At 42.9% G+C, this 24,524-nt stretch overlaps 1 protein-coding gene and 1 pseudogene across 8 annotated transcripts in view; one reads left to right on the top strand and one right to left on the bottom strand.

Moving 5' to 3' along the window:
• Positions 1-24,524, top strand: part of RAI2 (retinoic acid induced 2) — a 404,475-nt gene that overhangs the window by 260,261 nt on the left and 119,690 nt on the right. For all 8 annotated transcript variants that reach the window (XM_067023110.1, XM_067023119.1, XM_067023116.1 and 5 more), the window contains one exon: positions 17,069-17,180. In XM_067023110.1, the coding sequence (XP_066879211.1) occupies positions 17,085-17,180 (96 nt within the window). In that variant the 5' untranslated portion in view covers positions 17,069-17,084. The remainder of the gene's footprint in view (positions 1-17,068; positions 17,181-24,524) is intronic.
• On the bottom strand, positions 12,541-13,766 carry LOC131748223 (protein Mdm4 pseudogene; annotated as a pseudogene).

Raw genomic sequence — 24,524 nt, forward strand, 5'->3', positions numbered from 1 at the left:
TCCTTGAGAGAGGCTGGGAGTGAGATGTAGTGTTGGAATAATATCTGTAGAGCTGATGTCTTAAAACCAGGAAGGAGGACAAGAGCCCCAAGAGAGAACTTGTGAGAAAAGATTGGAGTGCTGGAAGGCTTTGAGAGGCACTTGGAAAATGGATCCTGTATTACGACAAGAGGGACAAACTTTGATCCTTGAAAATGTGTGTTCTGAAGTGTTTTCAGAAGATCAGGATGGTCACCAAGACTCATAGGCATCAAGAAGAAAGAGAAATGGCAGCAGTTTCAGAGACTTAGCTCTAGTACATTTTCTGTTTCCTTGGTTTGAAAGACTCTGTTGGCAGCAGGGGTCTGTGCATTCCAAGGGTTGGAGCTTGAAGGGTATGTCATTTTTGTTAACCTTTAACCAAGAAGGCAATCAGGGAGGAGATAAATTATCTGTTCAAGGAGGAATAATGGTTGCATTCAAAGAGAGAATAGAAGATTACTGAGGCACTACTGCGAGTGACCCCGCGACCCTTCGCTTCATGAGAGGATTGATGGAGAAAAGGTTCCCCCCACTTCTTCTCTGGGCACTAAAGGTGAAGTCCCAGGAGTACTAAGGAAGGGGTGACAGGACAACGTGAAAAATTAAGCAGGATATGAATCAACTAAACAAGGAGGCATTTATCCAAGACTTCTAAAGCAACTAAAGAAAATGTATTAACCTCCTAATGAAAATATTGTTATCCAATTCATCTTTGGAAACAGCTCTTTTGGTAACTGCTGCATTTACCACTTTAGGAAGTTGCTTAGCAGGATCCAGGATCTTGGGATTTCGTCTGCGAAGCCTACCCATTATTGGTCAAGAGGCAGTGATAAAGGATTTGGATTAGAAGGAATAGAATTTTGTTCCCCAGTTGTGAAGTGTGGTTGGGACAGTGGTTGAAGGTGCGCAGTCAGTACGTGCTCTAATGGGGTGGACACTAAGAGTTAGTGATCCAAGTGGCTAGTTTAGACTCCTCCTCAAAGATCACTAGAGACAGGGAGAATGGAGGCCAGAGGACTGAGGAGAAGTAGAATGGCAGATTGGTAAGTACTTTAAAAGCATAAAGCTGAATAAGGTCAGTAGTCTAGGTAGCAGCACTGTAGCAACATCAGTTTCCTGGTTTTGATATCGTACTAGCATCATATTAGATGTCACCATCGGAGGAAGCTGGGTGAAGGGTACATTGATTGTATTGTACTATTGTTATTGTGCTATTGTTACAACTATGTAACAATTGTTACATGTTGTACTATTGTTTTGTACTGTTGTATTGTACTATTGTTACAACTTCCTGTGAGTCTATAATTATTTCAAATAAAATGTTGCAAAGAAGTCTTGCCTGGGTGGGGTAAGGAGAACAGTTCTCATGCACTGTAATGAATATTTGTGTGGTTCTTTACAGTTTTTAACGCTTACACATATGTTTTCTCATTTACACCTCCCAACAACACTGTTACGCGGCAGAGGTGTACTATTATCCCTATTTTATAGGTGAAGAAACTGAGGCTCAGAGAGATAAAATAATTCACCCATGGTCACAGAGAGCAAATGGCAAAGACAAGGCAAATTCGTCTCTTTGAATTCTGATTGCTATGATTCTTTGAGTCCAAACCCATCTGGCCTAGGTTAGGTCACAAAGACACAGACCCTGAATCAAGGATTTAAGGACAGGAAGTTTATTTGGGAGGTGATCTGAAGCTCCGGTGGGGTGCAGGGAAGCATGGCAGAAAAGAGTACATTATGCAGCATATCGCCTCCGTGGGCTCCTGCCGGGGAGCTCAGGGAGTTATATCCAACTGAGGGGCAAGGAAGCTGGCGTATTTGCCTCTCAGTCCATCCAGTGTCGAATGAGGGCTGCTTTCATGAGGTGTTGCGCCATGGCCCCTCTAGATTCCTCTATGCTCAGGCCAACAGAAAACCTCAGACAGGGAATCACAGACACTGCTTGAAGCAGGACACTGTCAGCATATACGGGAGAAGTTAGTGCACAGGGGATGTGGGCAGGGCCCCGACTAATAGTGACTGTCCCTTTATGCAGCATCCATACCATAAACCTGCTGCCATGCAGACCGTTTCCTCTCATCTCAGAATATTCTCTAACCCCACACACATCCAGATAGGTTGAAACAAGGGAGGCAGGGGGTGCCCTGATCTTGTTTGTTGGGCCCAGGAGTTAGCAGCTAAGAGCAGTAAAGTGCCTGCGTGTGCATGGGGACTAGATGTGTGCATATCTGGGTCTTTGCATATCTTGATTGTTATGATCTTACCAACTTATTCCAAAAGCAAGGCTGAGGAGAAGATATAAATGTTGGTGTCCACTGGGTCAGAGGTTAAGTCAAAAGTCAAAGGTTAGTTGGCATTTTCCATTATACCAATATAAGCCTGGTCCATCTATTGGGACTTAACTTAAAAGGATCTAAAAAGGACCAAAAAGAGCAATTGGCTAAGGGACGGAGTTGCAGATTGTATTTTATTTAGTTTGGTGGATACTACAGAGGAAGGTAATGGGATTCTGCAGAAATGAGCTAGTTAGATGATCATGTGATTGGAGGGGTAGCAGCAATCAGCAGAGGCCTTTCTCATGGTGACGCCACTTACTAAAGAGTTGATTGGCTCATTCCTGATTCATATGGCGTTTCTTCTCCAGGATACATGCTGATATACTCTTCATCTCCCCGGGCTAATTTAATCATTATGTGTGCACTCTAGAAATTAGCGCCATTTCCCCTACTTGTGCCTGAAATAGACATTTCAGACATTTATAACTCTCAGTCATTTTAATCTAGTCGTTTGCCCAAGTATGTTCCCAATTAGGGCCATTTTGTTCTGTGTTTGATACCATGAAGTAGAACACGTTCTGATCTTTTAAAAAAATCTTTTAAATAGCAAAGGTATACTGTGTTTCCCCCATTATAATAATTCAAAAGCAGCTGATGGAACCTTTCTCAGCTGTTCACACAGCCATAAAAATTTGACCATTGAATTAAAATCAAATAAAAATACCCAGGGGATGTAATGCCTTGAAATATAGAGCATTTTTTATCTGTAGAAGGCTTCCACAGCTTTAATTCATTATATCCTAACAGGTTTTTTTTTTTTCTTATTTAAAAGATGCCATAAGGTTGTGATACCAAGTCATAAATAATAAAATAGTGTTCAGTTTGGGTTCATGTTACATCGCTTTGTTTCCCAATTTAGCATCATTTCCTTCTAAATCATAGCCATATACATGCATTAATACTAGCACATTTCCTATGCCTACATATAAACAAACATAAAACCACTTTAACCTAGAAAATGCGCTTGGATTTATTCATATTTTGACTCCAAGCTTCTCCGTGCTCTTCAGACTTCGGGGTTTTGTTTTTTTGTTTGTGTCTCTCCCATTTTCTCATCATAAACTGAAAACCACATCCATCCACTGACAGCTTGATGCTTTTCCATCAGGTCTGCCCCCTTTGCAAGGGGCTGGCGATTTAAGAGGGACTGTCTCAATGCTGGACTCACCAGGAGTCCATTTGTTTCTGAGGTTGAGGACCGAAGGTACAGGTCTGCCTCCCTTTACAAAATAAAATTTCTCTGACATCAGAGAATGGAGAGGAACTTAGCGCAAGTAATGCTTACCAGGTATAAGCATTGGGAGAGTTACACTCCTGTGCCAGTAGCATATCAACGTAGAAACTTAGCGGTGGTGGTTTTTCAATAATTTACCACCAAATGGATGCAGCTGAATTACTAAACACAAAATGAATAAAGGATACTCCAACGCGGTGTTAAATGGCAGAGGCTACAATATAGCTATGAACAAATAGTAAGCAATATCAACAGAGCCTGCCATGTAACTTAATTTTAAAAAGTGATTTGGGATGTGATATGACAGTTCTGACTTTGCCGAGAAAGGACTATTCAAAAGCAACCTGACCATCAACCAACGGACTCAATTCATCAAAGAAAGGCCATTTGAACAGTCAAACAGTACCAGAAGTAAGCTCTTTATCAGTGCCTGAAAATATAGCAATGCCCTTCTAGAAAAGGTGGCTCTTTATCTCAGTGGGACCCAAGTTCTTGGAGAAAGGGATGGGTGAGACCAACTGTCTTAGGGGAAGGTAGAGACTTCACCCTCAGCCCCAGCTTTTGATTGGGCGTTTTCTACCTGAGAAGCTAGGAGTTCCTGGCGAGCATAGCAGTTTGTCTTAATCCAGAGACAGAGGTCCTCTTAAGTTGCCAGCACTTTGCAAATCCTCTTTATTCTGAATTTTTATAAATTACTTTTCTTTTTGGAGGTCTACTTACAGGAGAGTGCACGGTTCAGTGAATGTTTACCTATGTCTACACCTGTGTGACCTCCATCAGATCAAGATACAGAACATTTCCAGAACCCCAGAAAGCTCACTCTTGCCCCCCCTCAGCCAGTGCCCCAGAGTAAGCGCTATTCTAACCTATAGCGCCATAAAGTGGAATTGCTTGGACCATAGGGGATACGCACGTTTAGCTTTACTAGGTACTGCCAAACCATTTGCCAAAGTATCGAACCAATTTACAATCCTAACCAATCACTTTTTGTTTGCCCAGAATTTCTGCTGTTAGCACTGAAAATGCTGAACCACACTTCTCTTGCTAGTTGCTTGAGCTAACCCGTGACAAGTTTTCATTCCCCCCTGGGTTCTTAATGGTGTGCAAGCCAATATGGCTGTCATTTGTCATTTGCTTGTGGTGGCAACAACAGCATGAGCAATATGGTGGCACACGATGATCTCCCAGTTATTGCAGGTGTTATGTGGATTTCATGGTAACTCTCCACAGACAAAACAAGGTCGTCTCAGTAAATCTCAACAAATTGTGATCCGTGGTGCTACCTTATGAGCACCCAAAGCCTGAACTCTTGCTTCTCCCAGGCAAGCAGATGCACAATTCTCAGAAATCCCCCAAGAGCTGTTTGGAAAACAGTGGATTTTAAAACCCAGAAGGAGTGTGAGAGGAACCCAGGGGCTTTGCCAATGGATTGTCATGATTCAGGCCCCATTTGGAATCTAAACCAGCTCATGGTGTCTCTTTACTATTGTGGTTTTGTTTTTTGTTTTTTTCAAAATTATAGTTAGGCTTAAAATTTTGCGTTCCAGCTTTTATTCAGTTAGTCTTGGAAAAATGTGTACTTTTAAAGATCTGGAGGCTTCTCTGGTGGCACGGTGGTTAAGAATCCGCCTGCCAATGCAGGGGACACGGGTTCGAGCCCTGTTCTGGGAAGATCCCACGTGCCGCGGAGCGGCTAGACCCGTGCGCCACAACTACTGAGCCTGAGCTCTAGAGCCCGTGAGCCACAACTACTGAGTCCACCTGCCACAACCACTGGAGCCCGCACGCCTGGAGCCCGTGCTCCGCAACAAGGGAAGCCACCGCGATAAGAAGCCCGCGCACCTCAACGAAGAGTAGCCCCCCCTCGCCGCAACCAGAGAAAAGCCTCAACGCAGCAAGGAAGACCCAACGCAGCCAAAAATAAAATAAAATAAACAACTTTTTTAAAAAAAGATCTGGGCACAGCTGACAGAGAGTGTGTGACACAAATATTCTGTTTGGTATTCGTGTCATAGACTATTAGTGCCATTTGTTCAGAATTTGGTTTTATTTTAAACATTGCTCGGAAAAAAAGAGAGACAGCAAAACACCAAATGTAAGTTTATCTGATCCGCTAAAAAATGTTACATTTAATCGAATCCTTTTCTAGGGATTTAGAAATGAAATAAATATGTAAATGCCTACCAGAAAACACCTCTGCATTTTCTTGCTGCTGACCAAGCTAAGACTGCATGCGCCACGATAGGAAATGTTATCTGAGGATTGCTTTATTAACAGCCAGTGAAAGGGGAAGATGGAAAGGGGAAAGCAGATGAAGCAAGACTGGCCGAATATAGATAATTGTTGAAGCTGAGTGATGGGTACGGGGGTTCATCATACTATTCTCTCTACATTTGTGGGTTTGAATTTTTCATAATAAAAAAATTTAAACTATGTATCAACAATAACAAAAGCAGTCAAGTTAATAATATTGAAGGGGTATAGAGCTGTAGAATAAGCAGAATTTAAAAAATAACTTCTGGAAATATGAAAATGGACTGGCTGTTTGCTTGTGTTAAGGAATTATAATCATGGTATCGTGGCTATGTTTTTAAAAATAATCCTTATCTTTTAGGAATATGTCCTGAAGTTTTTGTGAATGAAATGATATGATGTCTGGTTTTCCTTCAAGATGATATAGGGAGAGGGCAGGAAATGGGCGAGATTGGCCATGGGTAAATGGTTATTGCCGGTTGACGGGGCTATGGGGGCTCATATACTGCTTGAGCTACCTTTGTATACATTCAGAAATAAAGTAAAAAGTATTTAATGCATAGGAATTCAAAGAAAACAGATCAGTACTGTGAAATTGCAGATTTGTTGTTTTCTTCATCCTTAGGTTATAAAAAGCTTAACTTGAAATGCTTTAATGAAACCAGCTATTGTATAAAGCACCTCTGAAATTATTCTTTCATTTGGGGAATGCATTAAAACCAATAAAAATTAAAAGTGCAAGTCTAAACAAAAAGGTAATTGTAGGGTTCAGATAAACATCACCCAGTGGACTAACAAATCCCCGTGGTTCCAAGGTTACAGTGCAAAGCTGCCTGGGGAGTAGGGCTTCTGGAGCTCTCTGGCATGGCCTCTGAATCACCAGTTGACAGGCTGGGTAGGGCAGAGGTGAGACCCAGCTGCCAGATGGTGCTTTCCCAACCCTGCCTCTTCTAGAAATTCACAGACCATTGTATGAGGAATGACCTTCTTTTCTGAACCTGTGTCAGAAGCTACAGTCTGGCAAAAGCACTGGCCCACATGGAAACTATGGGAATGAACAACGGTGCAGTAGTGCAGTGGTTAGGGACACTGGCTCAAAAGCCAGACTCCCTAGGTTTAAATCCAGAGCTGTGTGACTTTGGGTAAGTTACTTAACCTCTCTGTGCATCAGCTTCCTCATCTTTAAAACAGGAGTGATTATAACAGTGCTCCATCCCATGGGGTTATTGTGAGGCATAACCAAGGTCAAGCTCTTAGGGCAGTGCCTGTTATGTCGTAAGTGCTTCACAAAAGATAGGCATCATTATCGTTATTCGTTAGTGGATCTGTCCTAAAACATCCTTGAATTGTGATCTCTTTTCCCATAGAACAGCAGGCAAGTGCTCAAACAACTAACAGCCACGCCTCCCGTTCTTTTTACCCACGGAGCCCCAGCCGCAGAGGAAGGACTGCTTACTGCAAGGAACTCTGGGAGTATAGTCTGAAGGAGTCCTCTTCCAAGTACAAATCTCTTTAAAGTTTAACGTTTTCACTTAAAATCCCCACAGATTTTTGCATCCTGCACCATAATATAGCAGAATTGAGAGTCAGGAGAGATGCTTCGTGTTCAGCCCGTGGCTTTCCTGGTCCTCTCGATATGCCTCTCAGTTGGAGAAGCTGAGACATTTAGAGCCATTTGATTTAGTTAATTTCCCAGATCCTCCTCCCAGACATCTGGTGTACTTTCTTCCAGCTTCTCCTTAGTACCACCTTCCATCCTCCGAAGGGCACTGCCTAGCTTTTTACCTGATGGCCTTTTATGGTCAGGGTACTGGGTCACATCTCCTCCTGTCCTGGTTTTCCCGGCCTCCTCTGTGACCGTTGACTCAGTCCTTTTTGAAACTCACTGAGTTGGTTTCTGGGACATCACTGGCTTCAGGATCTTCTCCTACTGCTCTGGCCACTCCTTCTCCGTCTCTTTCGCGGGGTTGTCTTTTTCTATTCATCCCCCCCGAGTGTCGTGCTCTGAGTTACAGGCCCGGGCTCAGAAATAGACATGTAACCCGCAATGTACCAATCATAGACTTCACTGAGACTTTTCCACTGCAACTATCAGAAGAACGAAACCAAACCAAAACAAAAGCAAACTTCTGCTGAATTGTTGAATGAATACGTGTGAATCGGGGACTTTGGGATTGCCAGGGGCCATCAAGCCCAAGAAAGTCCAAGAGAGGAAAAAAGAAGACAGAAATCCAATACTGTCACTTAAACCTTTGGATCCAGCTATGCTTGAAGCTGGAGAAACAACCCTGAACTTTTTGGTGTCCTCAGCCAATGAATTCCCTTACTGGGTTTTTCTGTTGTTGTTTTCTTGGTTTTTTGTTTTTTGGTTTTTTGGGGGTTTTTTTTGGTCACATACGGCTACCCATATGCTCATGACTCCCAAATCTACATCTGTGGCCAAGGCTTCTCTCCTGAGCAACAGACTCATAGAAATAACATGCAGTTAACCAACCCTCACACAGATGTCCCACAGGGACATCTCAAACGTAACATGTTATTTGCTAAATATGGCAAACCTAATCACACTATAAATTTATATTTGTTAATGTTTTAAAATCTTCCACCAGAATGTAAACTCTGTGAGGACAGGAACTTTGCTTGTTTATTCGCTGTTGTGTCTCCAGCACCTAGGGGAACACACACACAGTAGATATTCAATAAATATTTGTTGAATGAATGAATGAGTCAGTAAATGAATGAAAGCTAGGAATTTTCCTTGACTCCTGTCGTGATATCATCTACCATACTCAATCAGTTACTAAGTTCTATAGATTTTGACTCATGAATATCTCAAATCTCATATCTGATCCTGTCACTGCACCCTACTGCTTACTTCAAGCCCATGTTGCTTCTTGCCTAGAAAATGGGAAGTCTCCTAATTCCTATTCCTGGCTCCAGCCACCCTCTACATAATTACCAGGCTCTTTCTAAATTAGAAATCAAATGCTCTGGGCCTCTGCTTTAAATACATCCGTGATGCTGCAGAGTTTTTCTGGCCCAAATCTTGGCTCCTGCCTCCCTTTCCAGACTCATCTCCTGGCTCTTTCTTCATACAGCTAATGCCTAAGGAAGAGGGAATCACTTGGGCTCTCCCAAATTCATTCGCACATTTCCTGCCTCTGCATCTTTGCACATGCTGTGGTCTCCTCCCACGCTCCGCTTTTCACCCTCTTGATTATCCTGCAAAATTCATGTCCTGTCCTTCAGAAAGCCTTCTCTGCTCTCTGTCTCCCCGTTCTGATTTAGAAGTCCCCCCTCTGTGTTCACAAAGCTCTCTGTACACCCCTTTGTCTACCAAAGCACTTATGTGGCGCAGACGATTTTAGTGCTAACTAGTATCCATATTTTACTTTTTTCCTCTTGGGCTCACGGCTGGACTACATTTGCCAGCATCCTTTGCAGTTAGGGGTGGCCGTGTGACTGAGTCCTGACCAGTGGAATGTGGATGGAAGTGATGTGCACCAATTCCCATGAACGGGCCCGGCCCATTGAAACCTCTCACTTGTGGTCCTCCTTCTCTTTCCCCTCAGCTGAGTAGAGAGGACTCAGAATGTTTGGGAAGGAGGAGCCTCAAGGTGGATGGCGCCACTGCACAGTTCTGCAACTTGGGGTACCTTGGGGTCAAAACCGGGAAATAAAAGAGGAAGAAAAACAACAACAAGAAATTCAACATAGTACTGACTTCTTCAAGTTTTATTTCCCTCTCCAATCTGCCTGCTGTTATGTTATTTTCCAAGTCCTCAGTGAACTGTGGTCGTAGTTATTTTTGTCTCCTGTCTAGAGCTTTCAGTTGTAATCAGTGGGGCAGATAGGATGTAGAGGGTTTATCCGTCTTGGCCAGCACCGCTCCCCACTTCATCTTGTTTCTGTATCCAAATTCCTGTTTGAATACCTGGTTCATAGTTGGGACCTTAACAGTGGTTTGCTCGGTGGACTTTTAAATTATCCAGATTCATAAAATCAACTATGGCATGCTCTTAGCTGAACAGTATTTCTTATTCTGAGCTTTACAATTTATACAAGTGTGAAAATGTTTGAAACGGTTCTCAGGAGAACTACAGATGTGATTGAGGATGGAAAGTAGATGCTCCAAAGAGAGGTTACACTATGTGGTATTGATATTACTTAACTTTCCTGGTGGAAGAAGAATGAGTAGTGGTAATTTTACATATAGAGCTTCAAATTAATAAAGGAAGGAAACTTGCAGATCACTCTTTTGTAAACTGTGGTTTGTTTCTTGTACCTTATATATGTATTTTAGGGAGATAAGAGTTCTGTACTCATATGTATGTGCAAATTGAGAATCTAATTTGTAAATTTTTGATTCCCTAAAAAATAACATTTACAACTCTTTATTGTTGTTTATTATAAACAAATATATCACTCAGTTAACACATATTTGTTAAGACCTTCTACATGCAACGCTCAACGAGGGTTAAAAGAAGCATAAGAGTGAACTCCTGATTAAAAGAACGATGAGAAAGTCCTGGTGATGAGAACTTGACATTTTACAAAGCACTTTTATTCTTCTTATCTAATTTTTTCCCAGAGAGGTGGGTTTTAGTCCCATTTAAGAGAGTCTCCAGAGGCTCAGAGAGTTTGAGGAATCTGTCCGTGATCACATAAGGGCAGAATTGAATCTTCTACCCAGGTCTTCTGGTTCCAATTTCTGTTCCCTTGTCATTATATCTCAGTCTAGCTGGGGAATAAAATATACCATCCACAAACAGTTATCCAATGGTTCAAGGCAGGCTACGACACATGCCAACGGAATGACCAAATATAGCAGGGAGCACACTTTCCTACCTCCCCTTCCTAACTCTTGTTAAGGAAGGCAGCATTCTAGAAAGGATACCATTAACCTGATTGGTTAATTTTGAGCGCTAAACTCGTAGTTGCAAACGTTCTTACCAATCCCAGTGAGGTTATTTTATTCAGGATTTAATACATAAAGAGTGCCAAGAAAAGACTGAGAGAATACGTAAGCCCAATCTGTGAGAGTTAGGCACCTTTAAGTCAAAGTGTGTATATCGCAGACTACAAACAGTACACAAGGTGGTTCCATATTCACTTTCAATGCTTCCTCACCAAGGAACTATGGAAAGCTTTAGCTAATCATTTTTTTCTTTGTAAGTAATTAGGTGTATTTTAAAATTTTAGATATCAAATTAAAGATGTGCCAGAAGAAAACTAAGGTAGGGTGAGAGTCAGGAAATGGAGGATTGCCTGGAAAGGGGCATGAGGGGCTATTTGGGGGCAATGGAAATTTGCTATAGCTTGTTTTCAGTGGTGGGTGCTCAAATGTCTACAGTTCATAGGAAAGCGACCCTTCAGATCTGTGTATTTTATTTTTTATTAACTACACTTCCATTTTTAAAATGTGGAAAAGAGTGTACAGTTTCTCAAAATTCTTTTAAGGGTATGTTAGCAAGAAGTTTAATAACCATTGTTCTAGGCATATGTGGAATAAATCTCTCTTCTTTCAAGATTTTTACTCTTTCTTTAGGTTTCTCAGAACCATGTAGCTTGACTGTAAGGTAAAGTCATCAGGAGCATGTCACGTTATTTATGGTTTTTGACTATTACCTTTAGTGTTTTTCTCATAGCCACCTTGGATTTTTATGCCTAATGACATTCTCCAGTGGCATAGAAGTGTGGGGAGTAAAATTAACTAGGGAAAAGGTTAATCTCCATTGTATATATGTGTATATATATGTGCCACATCTTCTTTATCCATTCATCTGTTGATGGACACTTAGGTTGCTTCCATGTCCTGGCTATCGTAAATAGAGCTGCAATAAACATTTTGGTACATGACTCTTTTTGAATTATGGTTTTCTCAGGGTATATGCCCAGTAGTGTGGTGAGGTGGATGGATCTAGAGTCTGTCATACGGAGTGAAGTAAGTCAGAAGGAGAAAAACAAATAACGTATGCTAACACATATATATGGAATCTAAGAAAGAAAAAAAAAACTGTCATGAAGAACCTAGGGGTAAGATGGGAATAAAGACACAGACCTACTAGCGAATGGATTTGAGGATATGGGGAGGGAGAAGGGTAAGCTGTGACAAAGTGAGAGAGTGGCGTGGACATACATACACTACGTAAAATCGATAGCTAGTGGGAAGCAGCCGCATGGCACAGGGAGATCAGCTCGGTGCTTTGTGACCACCTGGAGGGGTGGGATAGGGAGGGTGGGAGGGAGGGAGACGCAAGAGGGAGGGATATGGGGATATATGTGTATGTGTAACTGATTCCCTTTGTTATGAAGCAGAACCTAACACACCACTGTAAAGCTATTATACTCCAATAAAGGTGTTTGAAAAAAAGGTTAATCTTCAGAGAGTTTGGTCAATGAATGTATTTTCCCGTTTATCTTTGTAATTACTCCCCCCCCACCCCCGAACCTTTTTTTGAAGAACAATGTAGTGATTAAAGTAACTTTTCATGTAAATGGAGTCCCCAGATTGATAATCTAGCTTTAAAGAATTGCTCTTGAAATCCATGTGAATTTAGAAAGGGAAATGCATGGATTGCATGAACCAATGAACGATGGATGACACCCCACGTCACACTGAGTGGAGATGCGCAGTGCTGAGGATTTCATCCTGGCCGGGCCCTGGTCATCGTTTCCCTGCAACCCACTGATTCAGCGTGGCCATAAAATCGTAATAACCAGCGGAATCTTCTTGCAAAGAGGGCATGATGCCCCAGGCTTCTTTAATCTTCTGGTGCTGTGACAAGTGACAAGGTGGCCTGTGCTTCCATGAATAATATTCCCATCTCATGGGTGCTTCTCACCCATGCTACACGGCTTCTAGAGATTGCTCTCTGCCACGAAAGGCCGCCTGATTGTTCTCCTGCGCTTGAGATGGTCTGTGGGCTTTCAGAAATGTGAGCCAAATCCGAGAATTCCTCTGAGCTACAGAGATCAAAAAGTTTTGTGTGGGTCTTCCCTTTTTATAAGATCTCTGGCCAAAATGTTTCTTTGGCACTAAGTGACGTCAATTCCTTCATTTTCCTTCTTTCCGGGTGGGGCAGTAATAACAGGAATGAAGAGCTAATGGGTTCGCTTGGCACAGTTCGAATACTGATCTTTCCTCAGCGCTCAGCATGGAAACACCTCTCGTTTGAAGAGTTGGATTTCTTGCACTTAGTAACACTACCACTCATCCTCAGAAGCAACTTCTCCATCGGTGTCAGTACATAAGGATGTAGCGTTCCCACGATCATTTTTCTCTATTTCCATTACCTTTTGTCACTTCCGTTCCATATTGTTTTTTTTACTTGTTTCATCTGTATTAGCAGCTTCCACTTTTATTCCAGCATTTAACTGCTCTAAGACTGACTCATTCAAAATCCACACGTCACCCTGAGTGCCTAAAACAATGTAGGACATATCTCCCTCTCTAGGATTTCTGCTTGTATGTGGTGAGGTCGGCAGCCTAGGGATACCAACCTCTTCGGTTCTCTTCCTGGTGTTGGAACCTTGCTCTGCATGTTGCTTCAGTTGGTCTTGGCTTGGAATATCCACGCTGTAGCCCTGGAGTGGTGGTGACGGGATTCCTTCTTAGCTTGTCATAGAAAGGACTGGGGTATTTCACAGAGAAGTGCTGATGTCCAAGTAGTTCTCCTGAAAGATCTCCACCACAGGATCCCTGAGCCTGCTTCGCCGGTATATGCTGACCTGGATATTGCCTGACCACTTGAACCGTGCACGAGTCACCTTTGTACCTGCCACCTGCAAGATCCTCAGAAGTGGCAGCTTTATCGTACCTGTTGTACACAAAAATCAGTCTGGTCAATTTGGTCTGGGGAGAACCTGCAAGCGCTATCAGATGTTCAACCCTGGACGGAGGTGGAAAACGCTGTCATTTTGGCACTGAGGAAATTGCAGTCCGTTGACCCGAATGTCCAGCTACTCCGTGGGTTGCCTGCTGCACCTCCACTGCATCTGGAGGGCGTCGGTCATGGCTCCAAAGGCTTCAGCAGTATTTCCAAACAGTGAGCAGCTGAGGAGTTTTCAGAGACACTTTCTTCCCTGAGACCATCTCTATGCCCTTCTGTTCTGGGTTGAATAGCATCCCCCCCCCCAATTCATGTCCACCTGGAACCTCAGAATGTGACCTAATTTGGAAATAGGGTCTTTGCAGATGTAATTAAAGAGGAATCCATCTATACTGGACCAGGGTGGGCCCTGAGGCAATGAGTGGTGCCCTTTTAAGGAGAGGAGAGGACACAGAGAGACACAGAGTGGAAGGCCATGTGATGATGGAGGCAGAGATGGGGTGACGTGTCTGTAAGCCAAGGAACATGGAGGATTGCTGGCGACCACCAAGAAGCCAGAAAGAGGCAACGAAGCATCCTTCCCTAGAGCCTCCAAAGGGAGCATGACCCTGCCAACAGTGCGAGCTTGGACTTCTGGTCTCCAGAACTGTGAAAGAACACATTTCTGTTATTTTAAGCCACCCGGTTTGTAGTACTTTGTTGCAGCCGCCACGGAAAACAAATATCTTTTCTTTCACTGTCCACACTCTGTGTCATTTGCAAATTCTTCTCTAAGTCCCACAGCAGCAAGAAGAGTCTTAGTGTTGTGGTTCAGTGTGGTGATTCCGAAGCCAGATTATTTGGGTTTGAATCTTGACACTACCATTCGTTAGCTATGTGACCTTGAACCTTACCCCACTGCCCTGTGCCTCAGTTTTTGTGACCTGTAAAATGGGAGTTAAATGAACGAATAACGTTAAGAGCTTAGAATAGTGCCTGGCACGTAGGAAACGCTATCGTGTGTTTGTTATACGAAAAGAAAAAAGTCTGTTGGACTGCAATGGCCACATGGAAATGGGAATGGTTCCGTAGAAGAACTAGGACATGAGCTTGAACTTCAGAAATTAGGTAAGGTTGGTCAGAGGCCACCCAGCTGGGAGAAACAGTGTGAGCAAAGGCTTACTGGAAGTGTGAGGCAAGGGGGCAGCAAGACTCGATTACAACAGGACTTCTCGCCCTTTTCTCCATGGTGGTCAGTGGCGAATCTTAGAATATTTGCATCCACATGGTGTCAGTGAGGCTGCTTGCAGCTGGACCCTGGAGGTCGCTGACCAAGTTCCTGAGAGCTGAGGGGGGACAATACCTTGGCACATCTGAAACCCATTGCCAGCACCTGTGGGAGGGTCAGGATTTGAGCAGCACTTCCCAAACTTGAACGTGCATTAAGATGCAGATTTTGACTCAGTTGGTCTTGGGTGGGGCCTGAGAGTCTGCATTGCTAACAAGCAGGGGATGCAGAGGCTTCTGGTCTAAGGACCACCTTAGAACCATGAACCAGCAGCAAACCCTGGGAGCTGGTTAGAAATGTTGACTTTCTGGTCCACATCACCCCACCCCAAGCCTACTGAATCAGAATCTGCATTTTAATCAGGTCCTTAGCTGATTAATTTGCACATTAGCATTTGAGAAGCGCCAAAGTAGAGGACTGGGCTTGGGGGTAGCCCAGCTTGCTAGAGGGGAGGACCTAGCCACCTCGGTTCTCAGACCCAGCTACACAGTAGATCCGTGTGGGCGGCTTTGAAAAATCCTGAGGTCCAGATCAGAGTGACTTAGTTAAATCGAAATCTGTGAGTGGGGCCCCGGGGAATGAGTATTATTTTTCAAACTCGTTGCATGAGTTTAATGTGCGCTCAGGGTTCAAGAACCACCAGGCTAGGGAAAAACCCGTAAGCAGGGCTGGAAAGAGAGACTGAGGCCATGCAGAGTTCTTGCCCGGGTTCAAGGTGCTTTCCCCAGCAGAGCACAGCAGTTTGAAGGCGTGGGTTCTGGAGCAACGAGGGCCTGCCTGGGTTCAAATCCTGCTTTGTGCCACTTGTCAGCTGTGTGATGGGCAAGGTACTTAACCTCTCTTTGCCTCTGTTCCTTTACAATGGGGATGATAATAACAGTAACTGCGCCACAGGGTGTTTGTGTGGATTAAATGAGTTGGGATGTGAAGTGCTCCTTACGGCGCTTGGCACGCAGTCAGTGCTATGGAAGTGTTTGTTTATTTAAATACACGTTTCATTCTTTCTGACGCGGAATTGTGGAAGGTTTCTCCCTTTCCTGTTGCCCTACCCCATCCTTGGTGCTAGGTTCTTGGGCAGCGGTCACACCTCTACTTAGGCGCTCAATACATGTTTGAGGGATGCACGAGTGAACGGTTACCATGCCCCCGTGTGTGTTCAGTGCGAAGAAATAACGAAACATACAGTTGGTTCTCCACACTAGTACGGACAGCGTGACCAGCTGTTCCGGTTTGCCCAGGAAAGAGAGGATTCCCTGGGCATGGGACTTATGGTCGTCAAACTGGTGAAGTCTGGGGAAAACTGGGACAAGTTGGTCACCCTCAGTATGGGTACCACCCAGATGTCCATTTCCTCAAAATACTGTTTCCAGGTAAGCATGAGGAGAGACCCCCAAGGCTAACTCATTTATGTGCACGCAACCAAGGCAATGGCAATTCGCTTCCTGGCCATTGTGTGTGTGTGTGTGTGTGTGTGTGTGTGTGTGTGTGTGTGTGCGTGTGTGTGCGCGCACGCGCGTGAAGGCACCCACATACATACATGTACACCAATAATAATAGTAGCCAGAATATAATAACAGTATGACACATGATGTGCGCTGCGGTGAGCAGTTCACATGCTTAACAGGGAACATCAGATGGCCATGATTCTTAGCATCTCTGTGCCTCAGTTTCTCCATCTGCAAAATGGAGATGATACCATTACTCACCTGTCAGAGTTGTTAGAGTAGATGTGTTCATCCATGTGAAGCATTTAGCAGAGCGCTGGACACTTCCTAAATTTGATCGATGCTAGAGATGATCACTATCACTGTCATTAACGGTACCAGGCAACCTGCACCCCTCCTCTGCTTCTCTCCTTTTCTCACCTCCCAGCTTCTCCCCTTTGCTGTGAGCCCACTGCATCCTGCCTTCTGTTTCCTCCCCCTGCTCTCCCCCTCCCCCACCGGAGGGGCCATCAACACTTTTACCCTGCTTGGATGAACAGAGCCCCCAGTCCACGCTCAGACACACAAACTGGACACAGCCTTATGCTGTATACCACTACAGCATTATGAATCTGTGTTAAGCCTCATTAAATGCATATAGAAAACCAGTATATCCATTTTTATCCTTTCGTTGGCAGATCAGTTAAGAAATAGATGGCAGTGGATGTGAACTTCAGCAGACATGTGGTGAGTTCTGTCCCTACAACCTTAAAGACGAGATGGAGAATCCTAAGCCGATCACTATTAAAGGTAAGGTATTAATGTTTAAGGAACGAGCAAGAGTACCAGGTTTCTGGTAGAGCGGTAAGACGTTTCTCAGTCTTATGCCATTCGCTGTTTCTCACCCATAATTTGGATGAAAGTATAGAAGATACACATCAGATATGCAGGAGATTAGACAAATAACAAATACTTTTAATGGAGTGTAGGGATATGAAAATATCAGGACCCTTGAAGCAATGGGTGAGATATAACCAGATGAAATTAACATGGATAAATGTAAATCTTGTGTGAGGGTCCAAATAAAACCCCACTTGGACATATATAAATTAATACATGATATTACATGATACATCATGTAATTAAAACATTAATTTTTGAGTTATTGTATTATAGTTATTGTATTACTATAATGTTCATATATTATATATAATTATAAAATGAATAATATAATGGCATATATTACTATATATGTATAGCTTATGATATTGCATATCCTTTGGACCCAGAAGTTCTACTTCTAGGAATTTATCCTAAAGAAAAGTTATTTGTGTGTGTGGGTGGAGGGAATGATAAAGAGAAAGCCTAGAAATAAAGTCAGTGCAGAACTAATAATAATATTAAAAAATTGGAGAGTAGCCTAAATACATGTCAGTGGGGATTGGTAACTAAACTATTGTAAATGTAAACAAAAGAAAATGAGGCAGTTCTTAAAAATTGTACTTTACCAACAGTATTTCTCCAACTGCAATCCAAAAAACTTTATGCATTAGAGTTTTCTGGGATACTGGTTAAACTTACAGGTTCCTAGGCCCTCCCCAGAGTACTAAATGAGTGTCTTTGAGGGAGGATCCAGGGAAATACGTTATTAACAAGTGCCCTCAGATAATTCCAATACACACTTAGAATCTGAGAATTACTGTAGAAAAGAACATTTAATGGAATAGGAAAGTGTTCATGACATAAGTGACAGAACAAGTTCCAAAACAGGGTGATCCCTTTTATGTAAAAATACTTATTTGTATAGAAGAAATTATGGAAGGATAAAAGCCAAAATGATAACCATGATTAATTTAATGTTATATGGCATTAATAAAAAGACGGTGTGCTGATGGAGAGTTCCACTTTCTTCTGCACTTGTCGTATAATACCTGGAATGTTCCATTTGAGGAGGTAAAATCTATTTAGATTAAAATAGTATTGGTTGTAAGGACAGCAGAGAGGAGGAGTCAAAGATGGATCCAAAGTTTGGAAGAATGGTCATGCATCAATGGAGCAAGGACGTCACAAAGAGAAGCTGGTTTAGGAAAGAAAGTTGAGTTGGTTTTGAACATGGCAGGTTTGAGGTACTGGTGGCACATCCATCAGGAAACAATCAAAAGGCAGTTGGAATTCTGGGTCTAGAATTCAAGAAATTGGGTGGGGCTAGAGATGTAGATTTAAAGACAATAAAAATTGTAGGAGTGGATTAATCAAGGAGGAAGATCAAATAGAGATAGAACTGGCTGGAGATCAGCTCCCTAGAAAATGCCTTTGATTAGTGGAAAGGAAAGGAAGAAAAGCCAGTAAAGGAATAAAAGAGAACATGGTCTGAAATGTAACGGGTGAACCAGTAAGATCCAATGTCACCAACCAGACAGGGAGTTTCAGGGAGGAGGAGAAGGTCAAAGAGGATGAAGACAAAGAGTTGGCCACTGGACTGGACAACTGGACAGTGAGGACCTTCTGCAGAGTTGTTTTGGAGAGCGGTGGCGTCTGTAGCCAGGTGGCAAGGAGTTAAGGAACAATCAAGTGGTAAGGAAGGCCTGAGAGCTGGTGCAGTCATTGCCGCATTTTTAGGGCATGTAGTAGCCTCTCCCGTTGTGGAGAAATGATCTCATGGTTTTCCTGCTCCTTTCAAGCTGAAGCTGGGACCATTTCCCCCAGCATTCTTTCTCCCAGAAAAACTGCACTGGAATTTGGGTTGTTTGTCCTTTCATGGAATTTTCAGTCACTGGGTGTAGTATAATTTTTTTGAGAGATAATTTGTATTTCCGCTCCCTGCATTTTTCCATTTCTTTCCCCACTCTTCTTTCTTGTCCTGGTGAAGGTTTGGGGCTGGACAAAGGGTAGACGTTACTTACGTTTTCCTTCCTGGCATTTGTTTCAAAAAGCCTGGGTCCCTCCAGGGAATTGTAATGGTGTCCTAGAGTATGAGACAAGGGAGAGAATATTTTTGAGGAGAGCAAGAAGGATTTCCCTAAGGCTGAAAAGAAATTCCTCTGACTTGGAACGGGGAAGGTGTCTGAAAGCCTGGCGAGCCACAGATCCCTATAGTCTTCATCCTGACAGTACCAGCAGAGCAGGCCAATTTTTGGACAATAGAGCTGAGGGAGGGAGGACCAAGGCCTAGGCTCCCAGCCAACCAGGGAGTCCCCAGCCCCCAGCACAGACAAGAACCTGCAGCCTGGGGAGCTGAAGGGTCCCTGTGGGCTGGGTCTTTGACATCTTGATGATACCTCTGTACCTCCCTGAGATTCAGAAGGTCACCCTGAGATATCTTAGCACTTTCTGAGACCCAGAACCTTGGCACCCCGGAAGAGTGGGGGAAGAGCACTCAAGAATGTTTGGGATTGAATTTCCTGCTTGGCAGGATGGGGCTGGTCTCTTTATTAGAAAATAAAGACATGCAGTGTTTCTCGCTCACCTGAGTTTGTGCATGGAGATTTGTGTCTGCCACACAGGAAGAAATCAGGCTTGCATCCTCAAGCAAGGTGAGTGCTTTCTCCACCTGGGAAGAAAACCGAGGTGGTGGAATGGGGATCTCTAGATGATGTGACAACTGGTGTATAGGTGGTCATCAGTTTGGTAGGATGTGTGAAGGAGGGTAGAAAACAGTGACCCCATTGTCAGAGAAAATGGGTCCTAGTCATCTCTGCTGCTTGAGCATCCTACAACTTTGGCCATATTTCATCTCCCTGGGCCTCAGTTTCCTCATGTGCAAAACGAAAGCATTAGATTAAGTGAATGCTAAGGCTCCTCGCACATTCTGAGAGACCATTTGGCTTGGTTCTCTTCTGTCTCAGGGTAAACTTTCTTATCTCTAAGGAATGAGGTGGATTACACAGTCCTATAGCCGCTGAGCTGCAGTCAACTTAGCCTAGCACTCGTGAGGAAAGCAGCAAACTGGGACACCTTGCATTACTAAGGAGGCTACAAGTGTGTGTTTTAATCTGCACAGCTCTGGGATTTCAGATGCGGTGTATGAGCCCCTCCACACTTAATTGAAGGGGGCAGAGGGTGATAAAACTACCAAGTTTGCTCTTTAAGGTTGGGCCATCCAGTGAAGATGGGTTTGCATACTAGTCTCAGAGGGCTAATTTATCACTCTGGAGAGCAATTTCTCATTAATACAATGTCAATACTGCTGGGGATTGGCTGTACCACCTTTGGAAGAGGTTAAATTACCTTTTAATCAGTGTATGGAAGAACAAAGCTTCTGCTCCATCATGGCATGGCAGCCTTGCTAATTTGACATCTTACAAAAGCCAAGGCAGTTCTAACTATACTGGTGTGATATGACCAGGATTATTTCCAGAGAGGCGGAAGACAGGAAAGGAGGGTTTCTGTGGCTGTTATCCAAACTGGCATAATTGATGTGGGTGCAATGGGTTATAGCTAATGGTCTGTGTTTAATTATGGAGGCAGTGACACAAGGGCTGGAGGATAAGGCAGTAACCAGATGATGTACCGCTATTACAGTAGGAGCTCGCTGAATAGGGTCAGTAGAGTGGTAAGGTGGTCTAAATTCCATGTTTCTCCTGCGATTTGGGCTTGGTCCCCGAGAGGCACAGGGCTATATTCATAAGATGTGTCCAAATTCACACTGAAGAGGTCTCCTAGGAGAACAGTCAGTCACACAGGCCCCAGATGAAAGTGCTTTGAAATCCACTGCTCTAGGAATTCATTCCTCATTTACACCAGGATCATTTGCATTGATACATTGATATATATCTAAACCTCACCAGCCACAGTGGAAAGATAGGGCTTTTCATCTTCTCTCATTCCTCAGAGCAATAAAACAACAAACAATTCTTTATCCACTAGCCTGAAAAATAATGACAGTAACTGTTGTCAAACTGCATATTATCCACCATATCCATTATCAACTTTTAGCAACAGAGCCTTCAGGTTTTGGCTGGACACGTGGCTGCCCAGCCAGAGTACATTTCTCAGCCTCTGTGGCAGCAGTGGGAGACCATGTAGCTTAGTTTTAACCAATAAGAAAGGAACAGAAGTGATGTTCCTCCACTTATTCCTTTCTCCTTCTTGTGGGTAAGAATGAGTTTGTGTCGGGTGGTGGTTTACTTTCAATCTACAAGATAAGAAAGGACTTCCCTGGTGGCACAGTGGTTAACAATCCGCCTGCCAACGCAGGGGACACGGGTTTGAGCCCTGGTCCAGGAAGATCCCACATGCCGCGGAGCAACTAAACCTGTGCGCCACAATTACTGAGGGTGAGCTCTAGAGCCCGCGAGCCACAACTACTGAGCCCACGTGCCACAACTACTGAAGCCCTCACACCTGGAGCCTGTGCTCCGCAACAAGAGAAGCCACCGCAAAGAGAAGCCCATGCACTGCAATGAAGAGTAGCCCCCACGCACCATAGCCAGAGAAAGCCCACGCGCGGCAAAAAAGACCCAACGCAGCCAAAAATAAATAAATAAATAAAAGATAAGAGAGATACCTGTTGGGATAATGGAACAGTAACAGAGAAGGAGCCTGGGCCCCTAGATGACCTTGGGAAACAAAGTCATCCTACCTCCATCCACTGCCTACAAGCTTGGACTTTTATAGAGAACTAGATCTTCTGTCTTATTTAAGCAGTTGCTATTTTGGTCTCTGTTACAATAAATACAGTGATTTACATGGGTAAAGGACCTTGCAGTTTGCAAAGCACTTTTATATGTTTTGTCTCTCAGCTTCACAAGTAGACAGATGGGGAAGTGATCAGAGCATCTACTTGACAAGGAGGGAAACTGAGGCTCAGAGAGGCTGTAACTTTTGTCCTCAGTTACATACCTATGCAGTTATGGAACCACATCTTGAACCTAGGTATTCTACCTCCTTCTCCAGTGCTCCTTTTGCTATAATATTGCCTCTTGGTCCTTGGAAACCTTAAGACATAGTCCGATATGTGCATGAGAGGGGAATCTCCATTTATTAAAACTCTTGCTGTTTGATGGGTTAAGCATCTCCATCTAGCTCTTCTCCTCTCCTTCCACCTCCTACATACCATGCCCCAAACAACAAAAAAAGCAAAGGTCCATAAAACAGGGTTTTTAAAAACGGTTGATGGACTTGCTTAATATCAGAGCTGCCAAGGTTCTGGGGGGAAGGGAAGTTGCAGTGGGAGGAGTATTTTATCAGTGACATTGTTTAGAATTGTCAGCACATGGGGTAATAAAAAGCACGACATCTTTTAGTCAGTTTTATTATTGTTTTTAAATTCTCTACAGACGTTAAATTGTTTTTAAATTCTCTTATTACCTGTACCCCCTTTTTGCCTGCACCTTGTATGGACCACTTCTATGATCCCCTCACTAGTATGCCACAAAATAATAGTAATGAAGGAAAGCAGAATCATAAAATGCAAAATCCAATTGACTCTTGCCGTGCTCTCTTTGATGTGTATACATGTCCAGGAAATGGCTGGAGTGTTTGTACCAGTTGTCGCCTGTTACATTTAGAAGAGCTTGAGCTTCTGCAAAGAAAAGGAAAGCTTGTCTGTTTCCTTGGGCTTTTCCTACCCTCTTATTTCCGTAGTTACAAAAGTTGGTTCTGTGCATTTTTTTTAAAGCTGGCACCTTGCCCAACTCAGATTGATCATAAAGGTTGGGAGGGACAGTTGAGATCTGCAGCTTGATTCTCCAGTAAGTTGGCTGTTTAGAAAGATAGCATTGACAGCCGAGACAGCCTGCAGATGGGAAGGCAAGTCTGGAGATTCCCTTGTTTATTACGGAGCCACTGACTGACTCACTAGGTTGGGCTCTTCCTTGGAGGAACACAGAAAGATAAGTGCCTGGGAGAAATCAGCGGAAAGGTTCTTTCCTCAAAGGCTTTACAGTAGGGTTGCCAGATTAAATATAGGACACCAGTAAATGTGCATTTCAGATTAACAGCAAACACTTTTCTTGTGTGTAAATATGTCCCGAAATATTTCATGGGACATACTTACACTGAAAACACAGGTGCTTGGTTACATTTACATTTCAGATAAACAAGGAATAATGTTTACGTATAAGCATATCCCATGCTTATACGTAAACATTATTTCTCATTTATATGAAATACAAATATTTTATAATCAATTATTCATTTTATTTTTTTAACTTGAAATTTAAAATTTTTAATTTAATTTTTATTTTATATTGGAGTATAGTTGATTTACAACACTGTGTCAGTTTCAGGTGTACAGCGAAGTGATTCAGTTATGCGTATACATATATCCATTCTTTTTCAGATTCTTTTCCATGAAATGCAAATTTTAACAGGGCATCCTATATTTTTATTTGCTAAATCTGGCAGCCCTACTTATAGAAGTCTAGCAGGATTTTATGAAATGTTCTCTTTCAATTCAGGAACAGCCAATACTGTTTTCCTCTTAAAGGATTATGTAGGCTGTTGGTTTTATTTATTGGCAGGGTGGAGACATACAGGGGAGAAGGTCAAGGGGAAAGAGACTGGACTGGAAGACAGGAGACTGGGGTCTGAGTCTTGTTCTGCCAGCAAACGGCTGTGTGAAGTTGAACAAGGCACTTCACCTGTCCAAGCCTTAGTGTCCTAAAAGAAGAGGATTGACTAGTCCTTCTAAGGATAAAATGATTCCATTGTCCTATGTCATTCCCTATGTTACAAATATTATGATGGAATTCATTTTCCCAGGAGATGATACAGGGTGGCACTGTCCAATAGAAAAAAAAAATGCACACCACACGTGTAATTTTAGATTTGCTAGTGGTCACATTATAAAAGTACAAAGAAACAGGTGAAGTTAATTTTAATGATATATTTTATTTAACCAATTATATTAAAATATTATCATTTTAATATGTAATCAATATTCAAAGTATTAATGAGGTAACTTACATTCTTTTTTTTGTACTAAGTCCTCAAAACCTGGTATGAATCCTAACAGCACACCTCAGTGTGGACTAGCCACGTTGAAAGTACCGATAGCCACATGGGGCTACTGTACAGCACAGGTATAGGCTAAATAAATACCTAGATAGATAAATAGATAAATAAATAAATTTTAGCAAGTTAGATTCAGAAATGAGCAATCTGTAGTGGGTTATGGAGAGAACTTAGGCTATTGGGGAACATGTTCATAGG

This window comes from Kogia breviceps, chromosome X (assembly GCF_026419965.1).
Source record: "Kogia breviceps isolate mKogBre1 chromosome X, mKogBre1 haplotype 1, whole genome shotgun sequence".
Classification (NCBI taxonomy): domain Eukaryota; kingdom Metazoa; phylum Chordata; class Mammalia; order Artiodactyla; family Physeteridae; genus Kogia; species Kogia breviceps.